Source organism: Lepidochelys kempii, chromosome 3, assembly GCF_965140265.1.
Source record: "Lepidochelys kempii isolate rLepKem1 chromosome 3, rLepKem1.hap2, whole genome shotgun sequence".
Taxonomy (NCBI): domain Eukaryota; kingdom Metazoa; phylum Chordata; order Testudines; family Cheloniidae; genus Lepidochelys; species Lepidochelys kempii.
Genome location: NC_133258.1, coordinates 9,077,179 through 9,102,602, shown reverse-complemented (window position 1 = coordinate 9,102,602; position 25,424 = coordinate 9,077,179). Strand labels below are relative to the sequence as shown.

At 44.1% G+C, this 25,424-nt stretch overlaps 1 protein-coding gene across 4 annotated transcripts in view; it reads left to right on the top strand.

The window, feature by feature from the left end:
* PINX1 (PIN2 (TERF1) interacting telomerase inhibitor 1) overlaps nt 1-25,424 on the top strand; it is an 83,734-nt gene that overhangs the window by 5,743 nt on the left and 52,567 nt on the right. For 3 of the 4 annotated variants that reach the window (XM_073335666.1, XM_073335670.1, XM_073335668.1), the window contains 5 exons: nt 1,258-1,367; nt 4,262-4,354; nt 5,118-5,196; nt 9,208-9,297; nt 10,826-10,899. In XM_073335666.1, coding sequence (XP_073191767.1) covers nt 1,258-1,367; nt 4,262-4,354; nt 5,118-5,196; nt 9,208-9,297; nt 10,826-10,899 — 446 coding nt within the window. The remainder of the gene's footprint in view (nt 1-1,257; nt 1,368-4,261; nt 4,355-5,117; nt 5,197-9,207; nt 9,298-10,825; nt 10,900-25,424) is intronic. The other variant, XM_073335667.1, reaches the window with a different exon arrangement.

The following is a 25,424-nucleotide window of genomic DNA, read 5'->3' as shown; positions in this document are numbered from 1 at the left end:
GGGATGAGGGTGCAGCAGGGAGCTCCGGACTGGGACCAAGGGGTTTGGAGGGCAGGAGCGGGATCAGGGCTGGGGCAGGGGGTTGGCATGTGGGAGGGGGTCAGAGGTGCAGGCTCTGGGTGGCGCTTACCTCAAGCACCTCCCAGAAGCAGCAGCAGCATGTCCTGCCTCTGGCTCCTACGCGGAGGCGCAGCCAGGCAGCTCTGCGCGCTGCCCCGCCTTCAGGCGCCATTCCTGCCAGTGGGGGCTGTGGAGGCAGTGTGCAGAGCCCCTTGGCTGCCCCTATGTGTAGGAGCCAGAGGTGGGAGGACATGCCGCTGCTTCCAGGAGCCACACGGAGCGGGGCAAGCCCCCGACCCCACTCCCCGGCTGGAGCGCCAGAGTGAGGCAAGCCCTGGACCCTGGTCCCCGGCGGGAGCTCGAGGACTGGATTAAAATGTCTGACAGGCCGGATGCAGCCCCCAAGCCGTAGTTTGCCCACCCCTGGTTTAGGCCCTGATCCTGCAAACAGTTATGCACATGTTTAACTTTGTTATGCTAACTTTACTTTACTTCGTTGATTTCAATGGAACTACTAACAGTAGTAAAGTTAAGGATATGCATAATTGTTTGTAGGATTGTAAGCTCTTCAAAGCAGAGGATCTTTCTTACTGTGTCTGATCACAAAGTGGCCTTGATCCTCATTTTGAGACTCTAGATGGTGTAACTGTAATACAAATAATAATGTCATCTGAGGTCTCAGATAAATTAGCCATTCTCTGTGTAGACCTTGAAAGCTTTCATCACATTGGTGCTTGTTCTGTACTCGTTTGAATAAGTAGACATCTGTGACTGGTTATATTTAATTTTTTTTAATTAAAGCAGTGGTTAGATCCACTATAACCTGACATTCAGGGAGGAAAGATGGTCCAGTGGTTAGGGCACCACCCTAGAACTTGGGAGACCTGCATTCGAGTCCCTGCTCTGCCATAGACTTCCTGTGTGACCTTGGGCAAGTCTCTTAGTCTCTATGTGCTTCAATTCCCTGTTACAATGGGGCTAATAGCACTTCCCTACTTCAATGTATTTCTCTTCATAACACTTCTGTGAAGATTGAGATGCTGAGATACTGTGGTATTAGGACTGTATAAATACCATAATAGTCTGTTATAGATTCTGTTTGGAGGGAAAATAATGTCTTGACTTTTTTTTAATTGCATTATCAGCTTCTGTAATATTAAATAGAGCATAATTTATTCCCCTCCCCCCCCACTGTAGCCCGTAAAAAGCAGAAGTGGTCTGTGGATCCTAGAAACAGCGCCTGGAGTAAAGATGAATCCAAATTTGGCCAGAAGATGTTGGAAAAAATGGGATGGTCCAAAGGAAAGGTATGGTCTGAAGGGAAGTAAGTGGTCTTGCAGAAAAGCAAACTCTCAGCTATTCCAGAATTTGAAATACTGAGAGAGATCTGGATACAGGAATTACAGGCAGCTCTTAGGCCTAGAGCAGGGGTCGGCAACCTGCGGCACACATGCCAAAGGCGGCACGCAAGCTGATTTTTAGTGGCACTCTCCTGCCAGCCAGGGTCCCGGCAGCTGGCCCCGCTCAGCCCGCTGCCGGCCTGGATGGATGGAACCCTGGGCCGGCAGCGGGCTGAGCGGGGCCGGCGACGGGGACCCCAGGCCGGCAGCAGAATGAGCGAGGCCGGCGGCCAGGACCCCAGACCGGCAGTGCGTGCAGCAGACAGAACCCCAGACTGGCAGCGCGATGAGCCGCTCAGCCCACTGCCAGTCTGGGGTTTCGTCCGTCAGCCCCTGACAGCTGGGGTCCTGGCTGCCGGCACCACTCAGCCCGCTGCCAGTCTGAGGTTCCATCGGGGGGCTCTGTAAATGTAAAATTTATTACTGGCACGCGAAACCTTAAATTAATGAAGACTTGGCACAGTACTTCTCAAAGGTTGCCGACCCCCTGGTCTAGAGTTTATAGGGCTATATCCTTTTTAGTAGGTACTTTACTGTTACTCCCCTTCTTGCTGACTTCTGGATCTCTCCTGCTGTCCTGTTTCCTTTTTTCCTTTTCTGCTCTCTTTGATAAGGAGATGGGTGACCCCAATTCAGAACTGCAGGAGCTACAGATGTGCCTCCCAAATTCTGACAGCTGCCTGGGGTGTAAGATAGAGCAGCTTCAGGAGCTGCTTTAACTTTTGGCAACTTTTAATGGCCCCTTATGATCTGCTCTTCCACCCAGAATAGCCAGAGTGTAGCATCAAGCCACATCTCTTCCCACCCCAGCATGCTCCTATGGTGGAGAGCTGTGGATGGAGGCCTGTGATCTTAGGATGACAGATATATTCCCTGTTGGCCAATAAAGACATCTCTGCTGCCTCTTTAGAGTGGCTCAGCTTCTATAGAAACTCCACAGAGCCCAGAATTGAGGCCTGTGTCTCTTCAGCATTTCCAGGTGATAGTTACCTGACTAAACGCAAAAGAGAATGGTCTTCATTGTTTTTTAAAGGCATCTTTCATCTCTGGTATTTCTCTTCAACCATTTAATAAAGAATAATAGTTGTGGCTTTCTTGAGTTTAGGAGACTCCCAGAACTTATGGTGAAAGAGAAGAGGTACTCCTGAGTGTCTCACAATAACTGTGTTGACTTGGGAAAGTTGCTTAAAGAAAAGGTAGCCTAAATAGGTTTTTAACTGGCTCTAATTTTGCATTTAGTTGCTGGAGCAGAATTTCATATACAAACAGTGAAAGGTAGGGCCTGATCCCAAACCCATGGACATCAATGAGTCCATTGGCTTCGATAGGTTTTCTAACTGTGATTGATTAACTTCTTGATTTGTAAGCACAAATACGTATTTATTAGTGCTTTTAATGTACTGTGAAAATAAGTATGAAAGCCATGGGATTTTAAAACTGAGATTGAAAGGATGCTGTCAAACATTCTGCTCACACTGGATAAAATCATGCTGGCAACAACCAAACACAACTGTTGCCTTAACTAAAGTGGACAGAGATTTTTTCCTAAGTGTCCTAAAACCATGCTATAGGCCCTGCCTACACTGGAATTACAGCTGAAGTCAGGAGGATCTGTTACAACACAGTCCCAATAGATGGGGCAATAGACCTGGTATGTGATAGTGAGAGGAATCTGGCTAGCATCATTTTTAAAACAAAATTCACTGTCTGCTGGGCCCATGCTAGCAACAGTCATGTTTAAATATGGGTTATTGCTGCATAAAACAGGTTTTCAACCATAGGCCTCATCTACACTATTCCCAAATACTGTGATGTGGCCCACCAGTGTTCTTATGTGACTTCTCCTTATTTGTGTGGCTAGGAAAAAATAAATAGGGTAGAGAATGAGGTCTTGTCTTTGATAGGTACCTTGGCTAAAACATGGTAACCTAGTATGGGCTTAGCATGTTTGGTTTTCCTGCCACTTGGGCAAGAAAAATACATATTGGGCCCCAAACATATTTTCTTACTGAATTTAAATACTGTTAGTTTGTAGTAGGGACAAAGCCAAGATCTGAAGTCCAAACTTGCCCCAACACTCTTCATGAACAAGCAAAGAAAATGGGTCCTGCTGAGTTCCAGTTTGGGTCAATTACATTTTTATTTGCCTCAATCTAACCTCTCTCTGCAAGTTCAGTTGGGTGTGTTATTCTTTGTTTCCTGCTGGCAGTTTTTTAAGTACAACAATTACATCTTCCACCCCTGAGGTGGATGTATTTCCGTGGTGAGAGAAGCATTCCCAATGTGTGCTCTCTCTTTCTATGTGCAAAGTTTTAAAGCACTGCAGGATCACCTGGAAATGTAAGGTGCTGTCCGGATTAATCATGAACAACTCAGTGATATTATTTGTTTCAGAGTAGCAGCTGTGTTAGTCTGTATTCGCAAAAAGAAAAGGAGTACTTGTGGCACCTTAAAGACTAACCAATTTATTTGAGCATAAGCTTTCGATGAAGTGAGCTGTAGCTCACAAAAGCTTATGCTCAGGTAAATTGGTTAGTGTCTAAGGTGCCATAAGTACTCCTTTTCAGTGATATTACTGCTTTGGTGTTTTGAGGGGCACATAAACAGTAAGTTAAAAATACACAAATTCTCTGTGTTGCTTATAGCATTTGACTGAATTAAATTGTAGACAAGAAAATAAATAATAATATAAGTTGTCTTGTTTGTATTTCAAAAACAAATGGACTTTCTATATGATACCTATATTTATCTTTAATGTCACTCCTGAAAAACGCTTACAATTTGCCTTATGTTCTCATTAGGGTCTTGGGGTTCAGGAACAAGGGAGCACAGAGCACATCAAGGTTCAAGTGAAAAACAACACACTTGGTTTAGGAGCAGCCATAAACTATGAGGTGAGTACTAGTTAGCGTTACTGCCAACACAGGTAAGAATGTGTTGATTGTTGACAGCCCCTTTATGTAATGGGAAGTGAGTGAAATCTATCATCAAGTTTGTATGGTGTCAGGATAATGATGAACATCTCACAGAAGAGAGAAACCAGCTTAAATGCAGCATTGGTACAGTTATGTCCTGTTGGGGTTTTTTGGGAGGATGTTGGAGTGGGGAGGCTGTGGTGAATAATGGGGAGTAGGCGGCTCAGAGATGCCACTTCCCACAGACAACTGAAATGTTTGTTTACTGGTAGATATCCCTTTGTCTCCATTTACTAGACCTGGTTTCATGCCTTCCTGTCATTCTGCTCCCTATTCCTGGAACAGTCCCTATTTCCCGTTGGCAGTCATGGGTTTGCACAGAATGTGGGATCGAGCCCTAAAGGCGCTGTCTGAGTCAACATCTGAACTGACTTTGTGTGTTCTCATCTTTTGTGCTGCAGGAAAATTATGTTAGCATTTCCTGCCTGTAGCTGAAAACAACTTGCCCAGACTGGGGCATGACAGAGCCAACAACAACTCAGTATTGTTTGAAGACTTTTTCAAACGCAACTCGTAGGCACTTGGAGCGAACTTAACAAGCTGTAGTTAGTGTTTCTACCCATGAAACTTTAGGGATTGCTAGTTACTCTTTGGTGTGTAGAACCAGAGGATGTACAGTGGGACTCTGATAGACCTTTTGATGGGATCTTTTGCCTCTTATTTGCTTGGGTGCTATTTACAGGACAACTGGATTGCTCATCAAGATGACTTCAACCAACTTCTGGCTGAACTGAATAATTGCCATGGGCAAGGTGAGTCAGGTATGTTAATACTTTGCTATATTGGAAGTTTCACTGAGAATTTCCTTTATTTTTCATTTCTTAAAAGGCAAATTAAGGCCCGGTCCTGTGGGCTGGTAATACTTCTTGCATGATGCTCATCCCCCTTCAACTCTCATTAAAATGAATGGGAACAGAGGGCTCACTGCCACGCAGAACCAAGATGTTAAGTTTGATGAGGATGTGTATGAATTACATTTAAATTCCATAGATGGTAATGGGCTTTGAATCAGGCCCTTGTTAGGGCTCTTCAAAAGAAAAGGCAGACGGCTGTGTTCCCTTTATCCAGTGAGATATGCAGAAGCAGCAGCTGTCCACTGAAAAACAGCCTGAGGCAGTTCAAAGGCGTGTGACACAAACATCCTCCAAAAAAAGAAAAGGAGGACTTGTGGCACCTTAGAGACTAAGAAATTTATTTGAGCATAAGCTTTCATGAGCTACAGCTCACTTCATTGATGAAGTGAACTGTAGCTCATGAAAGCTTATGCTCAAATAGATTTGTTAGTCTCTAAGGTGCCACAAGTCCTCCTGTTCTTTTTGCGGATACGGACTAACACGGCTGCTACTCTGAAATATTCTCCATTGCCACATTTTACCTCCTCAGCCTCATTGATGAAGAATTGTGTCTGGGTTTTTACCTAGTGGCAGTTTCTTCAGCGCTTCACTTTTCCTGCCCTTGAGAAACTACTGTTTGCATGAGCTGGGGTCAAAACCTACCTCCTCTTTAAATACTGTGATTTAGTTGGGCAAAAGGGCAGGACATGCAGAAGCAGGAAACTTGTCAAAAATTTCCAAAAGAGCTAAATCTCTCAGTCTCAGAAAGTACTTGGGCCTGGTCTATGCACATGCTGGTTTAAATAATAGGAACAAACTAAACTGATATAAGTGAGGTGTAAAACCGTGCAAGCATCCACATAGTGCTGCATAAGTTTAACTAACTCCATCTAACATCATGCCTTTACTTAAACTGGGTCAATTTTTATGTGCCGACAGGCCCTTGGGCTGCAGGTCTGCAACCGTTAGCTCCCTGGTGGAGCCCCATTAGAGTCAGCGGGGTTCTGCCTGGGTGCAACATCTGGCCACAAATTATCAGTGGCAGTATGTTGGCCTTAGTGAGTTTATTCAGAATATTCAGAGCAAACTGTAGTTGCTAATGAGTTAATCCTAAAAATGACAGCAAGAGTGTGGAGTTATTTTTGGAGTTACGAGGAAGATTAAAATCAGTTTTTACAGTGGAGAAACTACAACCTCCCCTTAATAAGCCGCACACCTACAGGGCTGCAACTGAAATCCTGGTCCTTAAGCTCTAAGGGACAGATTTTTAAAGGTACACCTCTACCCCGATGTAACGCGAGCCGATATAACACAAATTCAGATATAACACGGTAAAGCAGCGCTCCGGGGTGGGCGGGGCTGCACGCTTCAGTGGATCAAAGCAAGTTCGATATAACACGGTTTCACCTATAACACAGTAAGATTTTTTGGCTCCCGAGGACAGCGTTATAGAATCCTAGAATATCAGGGTTGGAAGGGACCTCAGGAGATCATCTAGTCCAACCCCCTGCTCAAAGCAGGACCAATCCCCAATTTTTGCCCCAGGTCCCTAAATGGCCCCCTTAAGGATTGAACTCACAACCCTGGGTTATATCGGCATAGAGGTGTATGTAGGTGTCTAAAGATCTAGAGAGGTGCCCTGGTCATTTTCAAAGTGCCTAGTTCCTAACTCCCATTGGATTTTGGTGCCTTTGAAGATCCCACTGGGCACCTATCTGCATTTTCAGGAATCTAAATACAATTAAAAATCTGATCCTAAAATCCTGCTGAGCTAAAGGAAGATCAGTTAGCTGTAACTCGTGGGAAGACCCTGATGGTCTTTGTAAGTTGATTCCATCCATTACGTGCTTTCAAAGGTGGGCAAATGTCACTAACCCCATTTTTACACATATGAAAACTGAGGATCAGAGAGGCTTAAATGACTTGTCCAAGGACACACAGTGAGTCAGTGGCAGAGCCAGATTCATTGAAGGAAGCTGTCCTGGTTCCCGGTCCTGTGCTGTATCCCCTAGGTAGACCATTGTGACCTCTCCAAAGTCCTATGCTGTATTAAGTTTGAAGACCCTTGATCTTGAAAGATATTTATACTTGGCTCACCCCCATGGTATCTGAGCACCCATTTCATTGCTCAGTAGTCACAAAAAGTGAATAGGATATGGACATAAATACAGCCAAAGCAAATTGTTTTTAAAATTGGGGTGAATATTTCTGCAGCATCTGCCCAGCCCAAATACTAAGTCTCAGTAGTCAGCAGAGGAGATGATGATGCATCTTTCCAGTGAAAGCTCCATAGATAAAATTTCTGATGTTGGATACTGAAGTTCCACCTTACAGCCACAAGAGGGTGCTGGTGTCACTCTTGCTGGAAGTGTGAGATTGCGATTGACGCTCCACTGAGAATTTGTACTGTTTTATGTTCCCTCTGGATTAGACAGCAGTGGAATCACAAGTGCCTGATCCTTGGTTGGGATGCTACTATTGTGATGCTCAGTTTCCACACAAAATGTGTCTTTAAGGGCTTTCAACTCTGTTTGCAGCAAATTCTTTCTAACCTCAGATTTGCTAGATGTAGGAGTAACCAGTTCCCCTCGTTACAGATTTTCAGTTTAAATGCAGTAGGGACCGGATGGATCGGAGTGATCATGGGCTATTAGCTTTTCCCCCCTAGGTTGATGGTTTAACTCCAGCTTAGTCATTCTGAGTTCCAGACAGTTCCACTGTACTAGTCCATGGAGGGTAATGGGTTTGCACAGGTTCACTGAGGATCTAATTTTGTCTGCAGATCCTTGATTACAGGTGAGGGTGCATGAGAATGAAGGAGCCCAGCTTGGCTATTGGTACCCAGGTTGAGTCTGCAGGCCTAGCAGTTAGAAAATACATCTTAACTTGGAAACTGATGATGATTATTTGTATTGTGGTAGCACATAGGAGCCCTAGTCGAGGACCAGGACCACACTATTAGGTGCTGTGCGAACACAGGACACAAAGCTGTGAAGAGCTTACAATCTAAGCGTAAGATGAGATAACAGATGGGTACAGACAGATGGGGGAGCACCAGGAAGCAATGAGATGATATTGATCAGCATGATAGGCAGTGGTCTCTGCACATCTGCAGCCTAACTGTTATCAGGGCTTTTTTTTTTAAGAATCCCAGCATAGGAGTTGGGGGTGGACAACGAGGTAGCTTGTGGATGTTTATGGGGAATTCCTCTGAAGCCTGTGGGGCAGCATGGGAGAAGGCATGACGCTGCTTGTTTGAAAATTGAATAAGTGGACGATGAAGGCTGGCACGATGGGCCGATCGGAGGTGAGCATCAGCATCTTGATGCTGAATGAGAGATGGTGGGTAGCATGGGGATTGACCATGAAGAGCCTTGTAAGGGAAGAGAAGCAGCCTATGAGTGATTGCGTTAGAAAAGTGAGAGTCGCTGAGAGATGATCACAGAACCTCACAATGCTGTTTCCAGCCACTTTTCATGGTTGTACCCTAACTTAGTCACTCCTGTATATCAGTGTGTTTGTCATCAAGAATTCCTTTTAGGTTAATTGGTATGGTGGGCAACAAATGATGATAATAGACTCTATCTAAGGGTTGTACATACGGACAGTGTAGAGGACTTAGAACAATGGCCCGCCAACCTGATTGTTTGTAGGCACTGTTGCAATATAAATGTTTAGTAACAAGACACTGTCCCTGCTCTGAAGAACTTGCATCTTTTTACAAATTACATTTATAACGAGTAGGGGTAAAATAATAGCTGGGAAGTGGGGTAATAAGATCGTATGGTAACGTATCTTGAACAACACTTACCATGCTCCTTCGATGTTGTGGTGTGACTGGTTGTTGGGACACGGTCCTAAATTGAGGCGTTAAATGTACTGACATTTGAGTTTAGTGGTTAACATTTGTTTAATGGAAATGTAACCTTTGTGTTTTAGAGCCCTCTAGCGAACAGAAGAAGACATTCAGTCTTGAAGAGAAATCCAGATCCTCCAGGAAACGTGTTCATTATATGAAGTTTGCAAAAGGTAAGGGGCACTTCGTTGTTCTTTCTTGAACTTCAGGGTTATAAATATCTATGTACCAGGATGACACATGCCCTCTGACTTACATTTGTCATTAGAAACATCCATGTGGCAACCAGCTTTCAATTATAATACAGCCTTCCTGCTTTATTTGGCAGGTTTTGTTGGCTTTAGGCTAGTATTCTTGAATAATTCAATCATTGTCTATAGGAAGCTGCTATTAATAAGGAAGGGTGACTATTTTGAATGGTATAAAATTAAAAACACAATGGTCCATGTGTTGAAAGAACTCACAAGAAGTTGTTGCATGGACATCTGCACAGCTATATCCTGTGCAATCTTGATAGCCCCTCTTAGTGGTCATGTGGATAAGATCAGTGATAAGCTTAAACTTGATTGCAATAAGAGGAAAGCCCTGTTACCAGGTCTTCTCTCTATCATTGATCATTGGCCTAGGTCACCCAAATAATTAAATTTAACTCCTGAAGTTTTGATTTTTTTTTTTTCTTCTTAATAACTGAATGCGTCAGCCATCCTCTGCTTCTGGCTTTTCTTTAATCCTATTTGCCTCTCAGTTCTCTATGTGTATGTAAGTAAATAAAAATGTCATTGGAATGGATTCTACCCATACATACTATTTTCCACTAATGGGTACTTTGTTAAAATATAATCCCCAATACAATGTTGTGTTACGCTAGTGAATGCATCACATAAAATAGCGGCAGTTGACTTCTTAATGGGGGCCAAATTGTAGTACTAGGGCTCCACCAAAGGCTGCAGCTAACTTTTGGTGGCATCTCAAGATGTCACATCACTCCTCCTTTCTTTCCCTTCCTCTGCTTTGTCTACCACTCCTGTATTCAGACAGCGTAGTATTCAGATAGGGATAAAGCTTATTGCAGGGTCTGAAGCATCACTCCCCTGCCCTTGAAAACATTTTAGAGACCCGCGGGCTGGGGCAATCTGGTACTTTCCAGAGGTAGAAGTTTAGCTCTTCATAAGCCAGGGTTAAACCCTCCCCGGCAGAGTGGGCTACACTGTATCCAGAGAAGACGACTTAATGCTGTTAGAGGCAAGGATATCCACCCAGAGTTCGAGGAGACATGCTTGTTCACTGAACTCGCTCTGTGTGTAAGGGGACACAGACCAGGTCTCCCTCTAGCATGGTGCAGCCTTCTCCACCCTGCTGCATTCTGTCAGCAGCATGACAATCGAGACAGAGGGAGGGGGGCGGGGCCATGACCCTACCCCTTCCCTGGCCCCTTTGCGATGGCGTGAAGGAGTGCAGAGAGACCTTTTTTATGTTTGTCTGAGGACAGGCACTACAGCGGGCTTCTTGTGCCCACTTGCTGCCTCATCCCTACCCATTCCTCCCCCTGCAAAAGGGCCAAGGACAATCAACGTTTAGGGCCAGCTTAACATGTTGTCCCTGTCTCCCCACCCCCTAAGGCTTCTGGAATCCCACTGTTCACTTTTGATACTGTCCAAATGAATAATGGCTGCATTTCTTTGCTTCTCCCCCACCCTCCAGGAAAGGATCTCTCTTCCCGCAGCGAAGATGACCTGTCCTGCATTTTTGGGAAACGACAGAGTACAAAAACTGAGGTAAGTCATATGAATGTAGGACGGGAAGGGATCTCCTGGGTCATCAAGTCCAATCCCCTGCTATCACAGACAAACCTGTCATACAGTCTTGTTCATAAACTTACCAAGTTCCATCTCAAAACTAGTTAGGGCAGTAGTGAGCAACCTGCGGACCATCAGGGTAGTCCATTGGCGGGCCGCCAGACAGTTTGTTTACATTTGCATGGCCGCTCCCAGCTCCCAGTGGCTGCGGTTCGCTGTTCCCGGCCAATGGGAGCTGCAGGAAGTGCCGTCCGGAGCGTCTTTCTTGATTCTGGGTTCAATAGTGTAAACTATTCCTCTTCTTTTAACATTTTTCCCTTTAAAGAAACCTATGCACATATCCAAATGCCTTGATGCAAGTGAGATTATTACGTACTCTTCGAGAGCAATGGCCTTTCCGGTCCTTAAAGCCCCCATTCTGTCCCCAATAAAGCTCTGAATGGAAGGGCAAGCTTTTAACTGTTGGTGAAAAGAATGAGTTTAGTCGATGTTTTAATGATTTACTGCGGACATGGCGTAACTTCTCTAAAAATCAGTCAGTATTAAGAATTTTGTTTTTCCTTTTACACTCTTATTTGCAGTGTAGAATGCATAGTAGCTATCTTTTGTTGTTTGAGTTGCAGATTACATACATATTGTAAATATAAAGTACAATATTTAGCAAAAACTGACCAAACTCAGCAAAACAGTAAATTGTTCCTATGTTTCCACAAGAGAGCTGAATATTTACAAATCCTAAACCCAAGGAGCTGTTTTAATGTCACCTGAAATATGGTGACTTGTTTTCCACTTTCGTTGTTCAGTATGCACAGGCACAAATCTGCTATTGCGTATCTCCCAGGGACTCTTCGTTCCTTCAGGAAGGTAAAATATGATGTCCAAATTGACACTTATAGACTCACCGATGTGAGTTCTGTAGGTCACAGCTAGGTTTGCACTTAACACTTCAGTAGCGTTTTGCTGTTAGGAGGAGGGTGTCTGTCTTATGAATATGCAGAGTGATTCCCTTGTGCAGGAACGTGACTAGTGCAACCAGGCAAGTGTTTTGGCAATACTGGTGATCACTAGTGTGCACACAGAGAAGGGACAAAAGAACATGCCACAGGAATTATAGTGCTAACCCTGTGGGCACTCTGAAGTCGGTTGTGGTTAGAGGGAAGGCTGGAGCCTGTGTTTGAACTGAGAGGATTTCTTGAATATCATATGTGATGGAGCTAGAATATGCAGAGCCTTGTGCCAGCTCCAATCAAAAATATTTTAAAGCTGTTTTACAGCTTCATGAGAAGCCAGTGACAGGGGGCTTGGCAATAGTGTGCCAGGAGATCCTGTCTCGGGTGAGTGTTGTAACAGTAAAGATCTGTAGGCTGTCAAAACTACAGCACCTCCATGAGATTGCAGGGTGTAACCCAAGCTACGATACACTGCCTTGCTGTTCTCCTAGGTAGCTTTACAATTTTTTTTGTTTTTAAATAAATGAAACTTTGGCAGGGAGAGAAAATGGGTATCCGCTCTGCTTCTTATGATAAGAATTCCCCAAACTGCAAGAATAGAGCTACCATTAACTGGAATAACTGAGGCTAGAAGAGACTTAAAACCAAGAACCTTGTCTTGTCTGCAACTATGAGTCATAATCCAGACCTTCATTTTACAAGCCACATCATTTTCACTTGACGGACAACAGTTTGGGGAGACTCCATCAGCCACAATACAGCTGGTCTTAATTTACAGCAGTTTTGAAATTAGCTTTTGGACTTCAAGTCCATAGCAGCCACCAGCAGCCTACGATATCATATGCTTTCAGTAGCTGAGCCCCCTTGATTAACTTCTCCTATTAGCTGTATGGTCATGGGCCCTGTTGCTGAGGTGGTGCCTCCTGATAGCTCAAGGTGTAGCACAACTTGTGGGGACTTATAGTCTTTTTATAGGTTTCAGAAAAAAGAAAAGGAGTACTTGTGGCACCTTAGAGACTAACCAATTTATTTGACATGAGCTTTCGTGAGCTACAGCTCACTTCATCGGACGCATCATAGTTTTTATAGTCTTCATCTCATCATTAAATGTAAGGAACTCAGGGATCACATTTTGCCCAAACAGAGTTATCCAAACAGTGATCTCACTGTAGAATCGTAGAGCTGGAAGGGACGCTGGGAAGTCATCAAGTCCAGCCCCTTGTGCTGTGGTGGGACCAAGTAAGCCTAGACCATCCCTGACAGGTGTTTGTCCAACCTGTTCTTAGAACCTCCAGTGATGGGAATGCCACAACCTCCTTTGGAAGTGTATTCCAGAGTTTAACTACCCTCATCGTTAGAAAGTTTTTCCTAATAACCTAAATCTCCCTTACTGCAGAATAAGCCCATTACTTCTTGTTCTACCTTCAGTAGACATGGAAAGCAATTGATCACAGTCCTTTTTGTAACCTATTTGAAGATAATCACGTTCCCCCTCAGTCGTCTTTTTTCAAGACTTCATGTGCTTAGTTTTTTGTTTTTTTTTGTTTTTTAAGCCATTCCTCATAGGTCAGGTTTTCTAAACCTTTTATTTTTGTTGCTCTCCTCTGGACTCTCTCCAATTTGTCCTAAAGTGCGACACCCAGAATGAGACACAGTAGTGTAGCTGAGGCCTCACCAGTGCTGAGTCAAGTGGGACCTCCCATGTCTTATTCACAACACTGCTGTTAATACACCCCACAATGATATTAGCCTTTTTCACAGCTGCATCCGATTGACTCATATTCAATGTCTGATCCACTACAAGCCCCAGATCCTTTTAGTCAGTTCTGCCATCTAGCCAGTTATCCCCCATTTTGTAGTTGTGCATTTGATTTTTCCTGCCTAAATGAAGTACTTTGCACTAGTCTTTATTGAATTTCATCTTGTTGAATCCAGACTACTTCTCCAATTTGTCAAGGTTGTTTTGAATTCTAATCTTGTCCTCCAAAATGTTTGCAGCCACTTCCAGTTTTGTATTATCTGAAGATTTTATAACATATTCTCCACTTCATTATCCAAGTCATTAATGAAAATATTGAGTAGTACCAAACCTAAGACTGATCCCTGCAGGACCCACTAGATATGTCCTCCCAATTTGACAGTGAACCATTGATAACTATTCTTTGAGTACAGTCTTTCAACCAATTGTGCCACCCACCTTATAGTAATTTCATCTAAACCACATTTCCCTAGTTTGGTTATGAGAATGTCATGTGGGACTGTGTCAAAAGCCTTACTAAAATCAAGATATATCACATCTGTTGCTTCCCCCCTATCCATTAGGTGAGTAACCCTGTCAGAGAAGGAAATTAGGTTGCTTTGGCATTATATGTTCTTGACAAATACCATGCTGGCTATACCTTATAACCCTATTATCCTCTAAGTGCCTACAAACTGATTTAATAATTTGTTAGTGTCTTTCCAAGTATTGAAGTTAGGCTGGCAAGTCTATAATTCCCCAGGTCCTCTTTGTTCTCCTTTTTAAAGAGTAGGTACTATGTTTGCCTGTTTCCGGTCTTCTGGGACCTCACCTGTGCTCCAGGAGTTCTCAAAGATAATTGCTAATGGTTCCAAGACTCCTTCAGCGAGTTCGTTAAGTATCCTAGGATGAATTTCATCAGGCCCTGTCAACTTAGATACATCTAGCTTACCTAAATATACTTTTCCTATTTTAACTTGCATTCCTTTCACCTTGTTGTTAATATTTTGTATCTGGTCACCATTAACTTTTTCAGTGAAAACTGAGGCAAAACGGGCATTATTAAATACCTCAGCTTTCTTGATGTCCTCATTTATTGGATATGCTTCCCCACTAAGTAGAAGACTATGCTTTCCTTCGTCTTTCTCTTGCTCCTAATGTATTTAAAAAAATTCTTATTGCCATTTATTTTGTGCCTTAACCTTTCTGATTTTGTCCCTACATGCCTATGCAATTCTTTTGTACTTCTCCTTAGCAATTTGTCCATGTTTCCACTTTTTGTAGGCTTCCTTTTTGATTTCTCAGGTCATTAAAGAGCTCCTGGTGGAGTCACATTGGCCTTTTACTATATTTCTATCTTTCCTTCACATCGCAATAGTTTGCAGTGAAGTCTTTGGCAGTTTCTCAAGGAGACAATATTAATTACCTGGTGACACTAAATGGCACCCGAACCAAAAGCCCAGTTACCGCAGGGCAGGGGGAGACACTGGGTCATTAACCCGCACCAGCACCTGCTCAGCTGGGGCCGCCTGCTACCTGCAGGCAGCCTCCTTGAGATGAGCCAGCAAGTGACGGGAGCATGGGGGGAGATGAGCGACCGACGGGAGCGAGGCCTTGCGGGGAAGAGGTGGAGCACGTGCAGGGTCTCAGAAATCTACCAGCAATTAGAAAGGTAGCAACCCTAGGAGTGGAAGCACTATAGAAATGCATTCAGACATAGGCATGTTTTTATTCTTATAAAAACGTGATGGCTAATGGCTTTGATGTGGCACTGAACTGTGGGGTGCAGGTATTCCTGGCTAGATTTCTATGCTGAAATAGTGGCAGAGGTAGGGCAACTTGGCATGGTGGTATCGCCCCCTGTATCCCCTCTGAAGCTGCTGGTCCGCCACAGGTAGACCCAGCCAATAGTAGCGCAGCTGCTTCTTAAGCCATTCTAGCCACAGTGCAAAAGCCCTCCCTTCTCTCTGGATCCCAGACATCTGTGTTGTTTAGAGGGCGAACAGTATAAAAACTGCCCTGCTCAGCCCCTCAAGTAAAGGGGGACTTGTAGCATGGAACTTCACAGACTTTTCCTACTCCTCTTTTGTCTCCTACATTGGATTTTCCATAGAAGGGGGGAATCTGGCTTGATATTAAATTAATTGATCAGTTGACCCTTTTAAATGGTATTTGTTACGTTTATTTGTGGTCTGTGCTGCAATTCCTGGACACTGGGCTTTTCCCTGACGTGGCAAAGAGAGAGCACTGCATATGCTGTAATTCTCTTGGACAGTAGTTTATATCACTTCCTGTTCAGAGAGAGTGTAGGAAGAGTCCTGGTGTCCATCAGAACCCTGGGATGCGCTTTCAGACAGTGGTAGTCTGTGGTCCCTTGCCTTTTCATTACAGTTTCAACCTTCAGCAGTTACATGCTGTCATCCCTGCTCGGGACAAGTCAGGACAGGTGGATTTAGGTGCTAGAACTATTGCTACCAAGGAGTCGTATTGGCTTCTAAAGTCTTATTGTAACCACACTTTTTGTATAGTGGTAATGCGCCTTGTATTGTTCCTGCATTCTCAAACCACGTGTACTTGAGAGAGATCCCTTTCAAGGATCTGGTAATAGAATGTCTAATATTTTGCCTCTAGTTCATAGAATCCAACTCAGGTCACTGAGTCACCAAAACTCCTTCTCTACGTGTAATAGCTGTTTGGTGGTCTGTGTGAGGTGGTTTCAGTCCATTTCCTGCTGGACAATTGTCCATATCACACAACCTCGAAAGAAAGCAGGGACTGTGTTAACCAGGACACTAAATTCCCTTCTTATTCCGAGAGATGGTCCCACCAGCCCAGAGTCAAGAGACGCAGAGGCGCTTACGTTGCAGCTGCCTGTTATGTACCTGTCCTTGGATAAATCTTCAGTCTTTTTCTCTCTCGGAGATCGCAACGAGTAGTTGTGGGCAAATTGCTTTTTCCTGAAAAGTTCTCAGGTATGGGTGCCATGGGGTGCTAGTCTGTAACCTTTCCCACTGTACCTGAGTCTGGGCCATTAGGAGGATTAGGTTATTAAGGAGGTGTGGGGGGTGTCATCAGTATGTTGATACATACCAGCTGTGTATCTCTTGTCCTGCTCTCCTGATGCAGTTCAGCACCTCAGCCAGTAAGATTGAGTTATGGGTCAGAGCGACCTGGCTGAAGCTCAGCGTAGCCAAGACTGAGATATGGTGGGCGGTGGGAAGCAGCTAGAGGAGATGGTGGAGATAATATTCGTCCCACTGAGGAAGTACATCCACCATTAGTCACTAGTGTTTGCAGTTTAGGGGTGGTTTCAGCTCCCAGCTGCTGCTTGATGATCACATTACAGCACTAAGGCAGTCAGCTTTTTACCACCTGCAACTGGCTAGGAGGCTGTGACCTTTCCTTTCAAATGTCGTCCGTCTGTGACACTGTTATCAGAGCTTTTGTCACCTGAAGATTAGACTATTGTAGCACATTCTGCTTGGAACTGCACCTTAAAACCATTCAGAGACTGAAGCTGACCCACAATGACGTGGCTCACTTACTGAGCAGGACATATCACTGGAAGCGTGTGACCACTGAGCTCTGGGATTTGTATTGGCTGCCAATTAGGCTGCGCGTGCAGTTTAGGATGTTGGTTATACCCTATAAAGCCCTGAATGGTCTGAGGCTACCTGCCTGAGGGACCACCTCTCTCCCTACCTCATTCTGCCTCATCTGCAGTCAGCAGAGATGCACAAGCTGGATTCCCCTCTTCATGAAAGAGATGGGTGGCTGGTAGTGCGTTCTCTGTGAAGGCTCTTGCTCCCCAGTCCCAAGTAGCCTGAACCTAGCCACTTTTCAGGCAAGCTGAAAAAGACCACATCAGGTTGGATAGGGTTTTTAGAGAGGGCTATGGGTTTGTTCCCCATACCCATGAAGGGGTGGAAAGGAGTTTTGGTAGGTGTCTGGCCAGCTGAGATCTTGTTAAAGTGATTACGTCAATGCTGCTGAGATTTCATTGTATGTATTGATGATGCAAGGGTACCCAAAGTCTTTGATAGGCGTCTTTTTAAAATAATTTTAAATCTAAAATAAATGTTTCCTTCATGATAGATCGTGTGGCCAAACAAAGCCTTTTTAATAAACTACAGAGGGACCTCTGGAACCGTCTCCCTTAAAGTGAAAACAATGGCTGAGCTTTGGAGCTCACCTAAATTGGAAACGTCTGCAGTTTTCTCAGGGAGACAATGAGTGATCGAAAATATTGAATTGTAATTATGGCGCTCTCCCGAGACCCACGGTGGGGACCTGCTTGCAGGGCAGTGCCTGCCAGGCTTCACCCCCAACCCCCTTTAATTTTCTCACTCGCTTAGGAGCTGGGGAGACAGAAAAACAAATTCCATTAGTTCCTATCTGGTTGAACTTCCTGGAACCCCCACTGTTTTTTTTTTTTTTCTTCTCAGAATTTCCTTCCTCCATCCAGCTGTGTTTCCTGATGGAGCCTTATCACAGGAGAAAATACTCCTGAGTGAGACTGAGGATTTGGGAATGAGTTAGACGGTCCCAGCTCATTAGCTGAACAACATGATTCTGGCACTGACTAATTTTGGGGTTTGCGGGAGAAGCCCTGATTTGCTGGGATGCTTCTAAGAAGTCAGATTCCTGCACAGAAAACTTGAGTGTTTTAAGCCTATCTCCTCTGAGGCCATCTGATCAGTAAACAGCTTCCTTAAATTTATAGTAACATGGATGTTGTCATGCATGAGTTCCCCTAAATGGCCAAAGACTAGTTGCCCATTTACCTCCAGGTTTGGTGTGATCACTTTCCGGTTCATCATCCGGAATTTCAGTCTTCCTCCCCATTGCTGTCTCACTTTTTATCAGGAAATAGGGTTCTGACACATTCTCCAGAGTTTCCTCAATTGATTTGCATTTCCCAGCAGTTATCAAAGATCTCATTGCCTAGTGGTTAGAATCCAGAACTTGAAAATTTGCCTAATGCTGGCTCTGCCATTGTCGCACTGTGAGGCTGTAGGCAAACCACTTCCTCCCTCTGTGCCCTGGTTTTCCCCTTTGTGAAATGTGAATGCTGATACTTACCTGACATAGGGTATGTGAGGCTTAACTAATGTGTTCTTAGACTAGTCACAACTTCTCTCTGCATCTGTTTTTCCATCTGTAAAATGGAGCTAATATGTATGTCACGGGGTGGTATCAGGATTCATTAGCTATGTTTTTCAAAGCTTTGTCTGTGGACATTAAGTGTTGCATAAGACAGAAGTTGGTTATGAGATAAGAATTACTGATAGTTTATTTGAGCTTGGCAAGATCACAGCTGGCACAGGGTGTTCAGAATGGGAATGCGCAATACAAAAAGGACATTGAAAAACTGGAGAGAGTCCAAAATGAGCTTAGTAAAATGGCTAAAGGGTTAGAAGGCATGTCCTAGAAGGAGGGAGTGGAGGAATTGGATATGCTCATCTTAGAAAAGAGGTAGAAGGAGACTGCCACAATGTCTATAAATATCTGGGTGTGGGGGAGTAATAAAGGAAAAGGAAAGGCTTCTTCTATTCAGGGTGGTCAAAATCTGGGAATAGAACAGGGAGCAGGCGCTTACAGTTAGGAAAAGGAAGACACATGCCAGATCTTCTGCAAGCTTCCTAATGGCAATGTCAGTGGAATAATCTTCTAAGGGAAATCCAAGCCCCTATAGTAAATATAGTCAAGAAAAACTGGATTTAACATGTCAGGGGTGGGGAATTATAAATTGGTTTATTTGAAATACCTCACAAAAATGTGATGGCTTCTACAGCATTGTCTTCCTCCTTAACTCTCTGGTGGTCTCTAATATGTATTGCATTTATTCTCTCCTGCTGTATTTATTTGATATTAGATGTATAATATCCCCATTTTCGAGGGTGAGGAGCTGTGACCCAGAGGTTGTGACTTGGCCCACAGAGGGAATTGATCAGAAGTGGGATTAAAATTTAGGACTTCATGGCTCTCGGACCTATGCTCAGAGTCTGTTTGTCTCATATACACGTCAGCCCTTCATGTTTACAGTTAAAGAACGTTTAATGCATTCTACATTGTTGACGGGTAAATATTATTAAACATTGCATTAAAAGCAATGAATCTCTCAGTAAGGGAAGTAAATGAGAATAAATAGTCCTGTAATGAAGAGTTAGATATTGGAATGGATGGTTAAATACTGAACTATTTCTATTGTAAACCCTGACCAAACACTCCAGTAACAACATAGTCACCGTTCAGCCTCCGCTCACAGCTTCTGTTTTTTGTGATGGCTGCTCCTTGCAATTTGTACATCAGTGATGGTTATTCATTTGTACCGTATCTTCAAAAATCAATAGTTTTGTAGGTGGGGGGAAAGAAAATGCTTGATCACTTATGGTAAACTCTGGTAAGTGATTGAAATTCACTCTATCAGTAGCCGTGGGAAATTGCATTGTGCTGTTATATAAGAGATCCAAACTTTGAAGATGGTGATTTGTAGGAACCCCTTCCTGGGAGCTGTTAATTTTTGTCTGCCTTGACCATCATGGTTTACTCAGTACAGATGATTGGTGTGTGTGCCTATCTGTATAATTTGAGAAATTGAATGTTGTGTAATTGGGCTAAGGGGCAGCTCTAACTCCCATTAAAAGGCAATGTAACTCTCATTGACTTCAGTGGGAGCGGGCCATGTTTCCAGAGGCATAGGCATAAAGGGAAAGAGTGAATATTGTACAATCAGTCTTAAGTTCTGCATTTCCTGCCTTTTGACCATTTGAATGAATTACCTTAATGTTTCTTCTGAAAGAGAAGAGTTTTTGTGAATGTATTGTATTAAATCTGTGGACTCAGGCTACACTGCAAACTATGGCCTGTGAAACTTCAGAGACAAAAGCCCCTTCATCAGCTGTTCGTGTAGGGCTTTGACCCACACTTGAGCACTTTGCCACTTGAGCAATTCTGCTTCCACCCAGTAGAGGGCAAGTGGTACATACAACTACTAGCTAACTCATTAAAATATAAATAAAGCGCCCAGTTCATCACAGCCTTGCACCTTGTGTACTCATTACACCAGTACAAAGCACTACTGGTAGCATTTTGCACCCATTTTGTGCTGGCGTATCTGATGGCCAGCTGCAGAGCTCATTACACCATCAGGCCCCGTGATGTTAATCGGGGTTCTGTTTGGTGCTTCTCAGTACCGGGCACGTTATTTCTGCAGCAATGGTAAACATTCCTTTATCTGGAATGGTATCTTAGCTCCTCTTTCCTTTTATCAAGAGAACTGCTATGTATTGATGTTCCGTTGCCTATTCTGTAAGCACCCTGTTAATCAACTGAGGATAAATTATTGCTGTTCGGAAATCAGCAGATAAAGACATCTCCCAGTCTCAAGGAACCAGTGCTTTTTCTTTTCTCTTCATTGGTGAAGAGTCTTGCCTCTATCTGTTCATTCCTTGGGGGTTTAGTTAGGGACTGGAGTGAAACTGGGGGGAGCTCTTTTGATTTATCTTCTCTCCTTCCCTTTTGGTCACTTCGATAGGCTAAAAGAGCCGAGTTGGCTTTAATGTGTCGCTGTTAGAGACCAAGCATTAGCAGGAATAAACCATCATGCCTCACAGTGAAAAATGTCCTCTGATTGGCTAATTAATCAGTCAAAGGGGAATGACATGGCTCTTGGCTTGAGGGACTCTGCTGCAGAAGTAAACAGGCCTGTTGATAAATGGTTTGCCCACAAATTCATATATCAAGAAAACTTAGTCATTTTTTAACTATACTCTGTGAAAACTACACTGCATTTTTTTGGGAGGTAAGTTTTTTGCTGGTGCTGCTTTTTGAAGAGTGCTTTTTAGGTTTGGGTGGTGAAACATTTTAAAGGGAGAGTCCCAGATGTAACCATCTGCTGCACTTATCACTCATATCTGCTTTCTAAAGTGCAAAAGCCTCCCGCCCGTTAAGCAATCTCAAGAACATAAATCCTTGCCATGGATTGGTAGTGAAGCTAGGTAGTATATCAGGTTGGAAAGGTTTGTGGCTTTCACGTTTATGTACATTTCAAGAGTTTAACAGGCGATATCATCACTGAATGAACAATACTTTACTCCATGATCAGGCCCAGTGGCATCAGTGGAAGAACCCATGGGGTAAAGTGCCCAAAATAATTAAGGCTTGACTCTGCCACCCATACACTACATAGGCTCTTCCTACGCAAATAGTCTCATTGATTTCCCAGCGGGACTGTTTCCAGAGTGAGGTACTACCCGCTGTGCGAAAAGGTGACAGAACTGGACCCTTAGCATTTGCAAGTTGATGCGATATGGTGTAAAAATAATGTGATTCAGATCACTCCACACAGGAGGAAAGGGTAAATCCAGGTTGGAGCAGTGCAGCCATGTAAAGAGCCATAAAAACAAGCACATTAGAAAAGATTTAATTGTTGAATTTGTCACGTAAACCAAGAGATGTCAATTCCTAGTTGGCAGTTGTAGAGTTTTTAAACTATGAGAGAGCTGTAGCCTTCATATAGGAATTTTGGATTGGAGCATGGAGAACTTAATTAGCCTTGACTTTGTCTTGTGAAACCCATTTCTGACACAGCCCTTATTACGGCCATTACAATTTTGTCACAAAATTGTGTTTTTCTAACTAGTCTTTTAAAAAACATTTGGCCGATTTCAGACATTCTTTTTAGAAAATTGGTCTGCTGGACGGGAAGTAAAGTGATGAGAAAAGTTCGTTGAAATTTTAATCTACTCCTCACAGAATTTGGATATCATACTAGGATATAATTACACCTTTTGCTATAAGTATAGAGTCCTAGGTCCCTTTTGATGTACAGCCAGAATAGCAGGCTCCTTCATTCCCCCACCTGCTGACTGCCCCTGGATTGATAGAGTACACTGCACTCTGCTATCCGCACGTGACATAGTACAGAGCATTGGTTTTCAAACTGGGGTGCACCCACGTGTGGGGAGATGAGGAGGTTATCAGGGAGGCACAAGTAGGGCTGCAGCTGGCTGGGGCAGGGCAGCAGGGAGAGAAATTATGTGGATGGTGGAGTGTTTTGGTTTGGCAGGTTTTTTTAATATGTGCGCATAGTGTATTTGTGTTAGAGAAGGCTGGTTGCAGTGTGCTTTGTCCTTGGAGCAGAAGGTGCTGAGATTTGTGGTAGCTAGTTCCTGCAGGAGTTCATTCCACACTCTCAGACAGGCCCCGAAGAAAGCACTCTCTCCTGCACAGGGGAGCTTTACTGTTATGGTAGAAAGTTCTGTGGTGCCTGAGGAGCAGAGGTGTTAGTCACAGTCTTCTTCTGGAGTTTTTGGCTCTTTTAGATACCCTCAGAGGCCTGGACTTACGTCTACACTGCAATTAAAAACCCATGGCTGGCCTGTGTCATCTGTCTCGGGTTCATGGGACTCGGGCTGTGGGGCTGTTTAATTGTAGTGTAGACACTTGCCCAGGCTCTCGGACCCAACCAGGTGGGAAGGTCCCAGAGCTCAGGCTCCAGCCCAAGCCTGGAAGTCTACACAGCAATCAAACAACCCCGCAGTCCGAGCCTGCAAGACAAAGTCGGCTGGCCCGGGCCAGCCGCGGGTGTCTAGTTGCTGTTTAGACATACCCATAATAGGAAAATGACAGAAGCCTTGAACTTGACTCAATATATTCGTTGGATAGCCACTGTAGAGAGCAGAGCACAGGTGTGATATGCTCATGGTAGCCCATCTTGCTGTGGAGATATTCTGCAGTGTCCTAGACTAGTTGGAGTTTCCAAACAGCTGACGGTTAAATGTCTAGGTATATCACATTGGTGTGGGCCAGCCAGGAGATGACAGAGACCTGTATAACAGAGGCTGGGTCATAGTCCACCGGTGTGGGATGGAATCTCCTAGCCATCTGGTGATGATAGAAAGTGTTATACCAGCATTCTGGAGTGTTAGAACTTAGTGTCAGTGAACACTCATAACCTACGTGTTGAAATGACCCATGTTGGGTGTGCACAACCCTTTTGTTCTCTGGGCTTGAATTTCCTCCCTTTCAGCTATTTTACGCTTCAGTGGAGTTACCGTGATTTACACCTATAAAAGAGAGAGAGCAAAACATGGGGACAGCTACATGAACTGTAATGATGGGGCATGCTTAAAATGGTTCCTGGAACTGAAATGCCCAGGACCAACAACAGGGCAAGTCTCAGTTCAGGTCCTTGAATTGTGGAACCTGGGCACTTTGGTAGTCTGCCAGAGGTGGCAAGTTGCAGATTATGGTACAAGGCTCACTTGCTCAGCAACCAGTCCATGCTCTTTATTTTCTGTTAGGCATTTCTAACAACATTCATAGTATCTGCCTCCAGCACGTTAATAAATTATTCATCCCAACAGCCATATATTATACCCATTCTGAAGGTGTGGAAACTGAGGCAGAGAGCTGTTAAGACCAACACTTTGAAAAGTATGTACAGGGAATCCCTGGTATGTGTCGGGGTTGCATCCGTGAGAAGGGAGATGGATACTGGGGAATTTTTCCCCATAAGAAATAATAGCCCACCCCGCCTCTTCCTGCCCCCCCACTCCCTTCCCACCCAGTTCTGCCCCCATCTTTGCGCGCACCCCATCCCTGCTCCTCCCTCCACCCCACCCTCAGGGCCTCCTGCACACCAGGGAACAGCTGTTTCGCGACGTGCAGGAGGCACTGGGAGGGAAGGGGGCGGAGTTGATTAGTGGGGTCGGCAGCCCCAGACATGATTGCACCCCATCCCAGCGCCTCCCCACAGAAAGCACACACAGAAGTAAGCACTCACAGAAAAGCCATGCACAAGGTGAAGCAACAGATATGTCGGTCCCGATCCGCATGAATCGGAACACATTCCCCTATTGATGAGCGCTGACTACATTAAATGACAGATAAGGGGGAGACCTATACCGGGGACCCCCTATACTAATTTTGGGTGCCCAACTTGAGATATTTAGGGCCTGAATTTTCAGTGGTGTTTGGTCCCTGCAGCTTCCATTGACTTATCTGAGTTATGGGTGTCCAGCACCCTGAAAACCAACCCTAAGTGTTTCAGGTTGCACAGCCAAAATCAGTGGACAAATGGTTAGGTACCTCACCTGAGCTCTGACTCAATATGTAGTAGACCCAAGAACAAAACCCATATTTCCTGACTCCCAGTTGTGTGCTGTAACCAGCTTATACTGAAGGGGATTGTACGGAGACCTGGTCAGAAAATGCTTTTTGTTCCCAGGAAAAAAAATTACCAAACTGAGTTTTCATTTGAAATTTTTCTGAAAGCTGAAAATTTGTTACTGTTCAGTACAAGTTTGTCACCCAAAACTTGAAGCTATTTCAGTTTTCTGATGAAAACACCCATTTTTTGTTGAAAACAGAAGTTTCCATTTTGATGAGTCAGCTTTTCTTTGGAGAGAAAAGTTGGAACAAATCTTTTTGATTAGCTCTGGCTTGTAATTTGAAGCACCCATTGGCATGACTCATATATTTGTTTGAATTCGTTTATTTTAAACCTGATGCACAGATGCCAGGGAAACGGGCACAGGATAAGTAATAAGTGGAAGAAGCGTTTCCTTGGCTTTGAATTCCCCCACTTCCACATTTGTGCAGCAGCCTGTTATTTTTAAGTACTAATTGGCTTTACAAGGCTGTCTTACACTGCATACCACTGCACAAAAGCAACTGGAACATTCGTTGCACCTTACCCATGTTACCCAGTGTGCTAGATATTTTGCTGAACAGCAATGGATGCAAAAATTCTCCCAAAAGTTATGCCAATGTAATTAAACACTCAGTGAAGAGGGAAGTAGGAAGTGCAG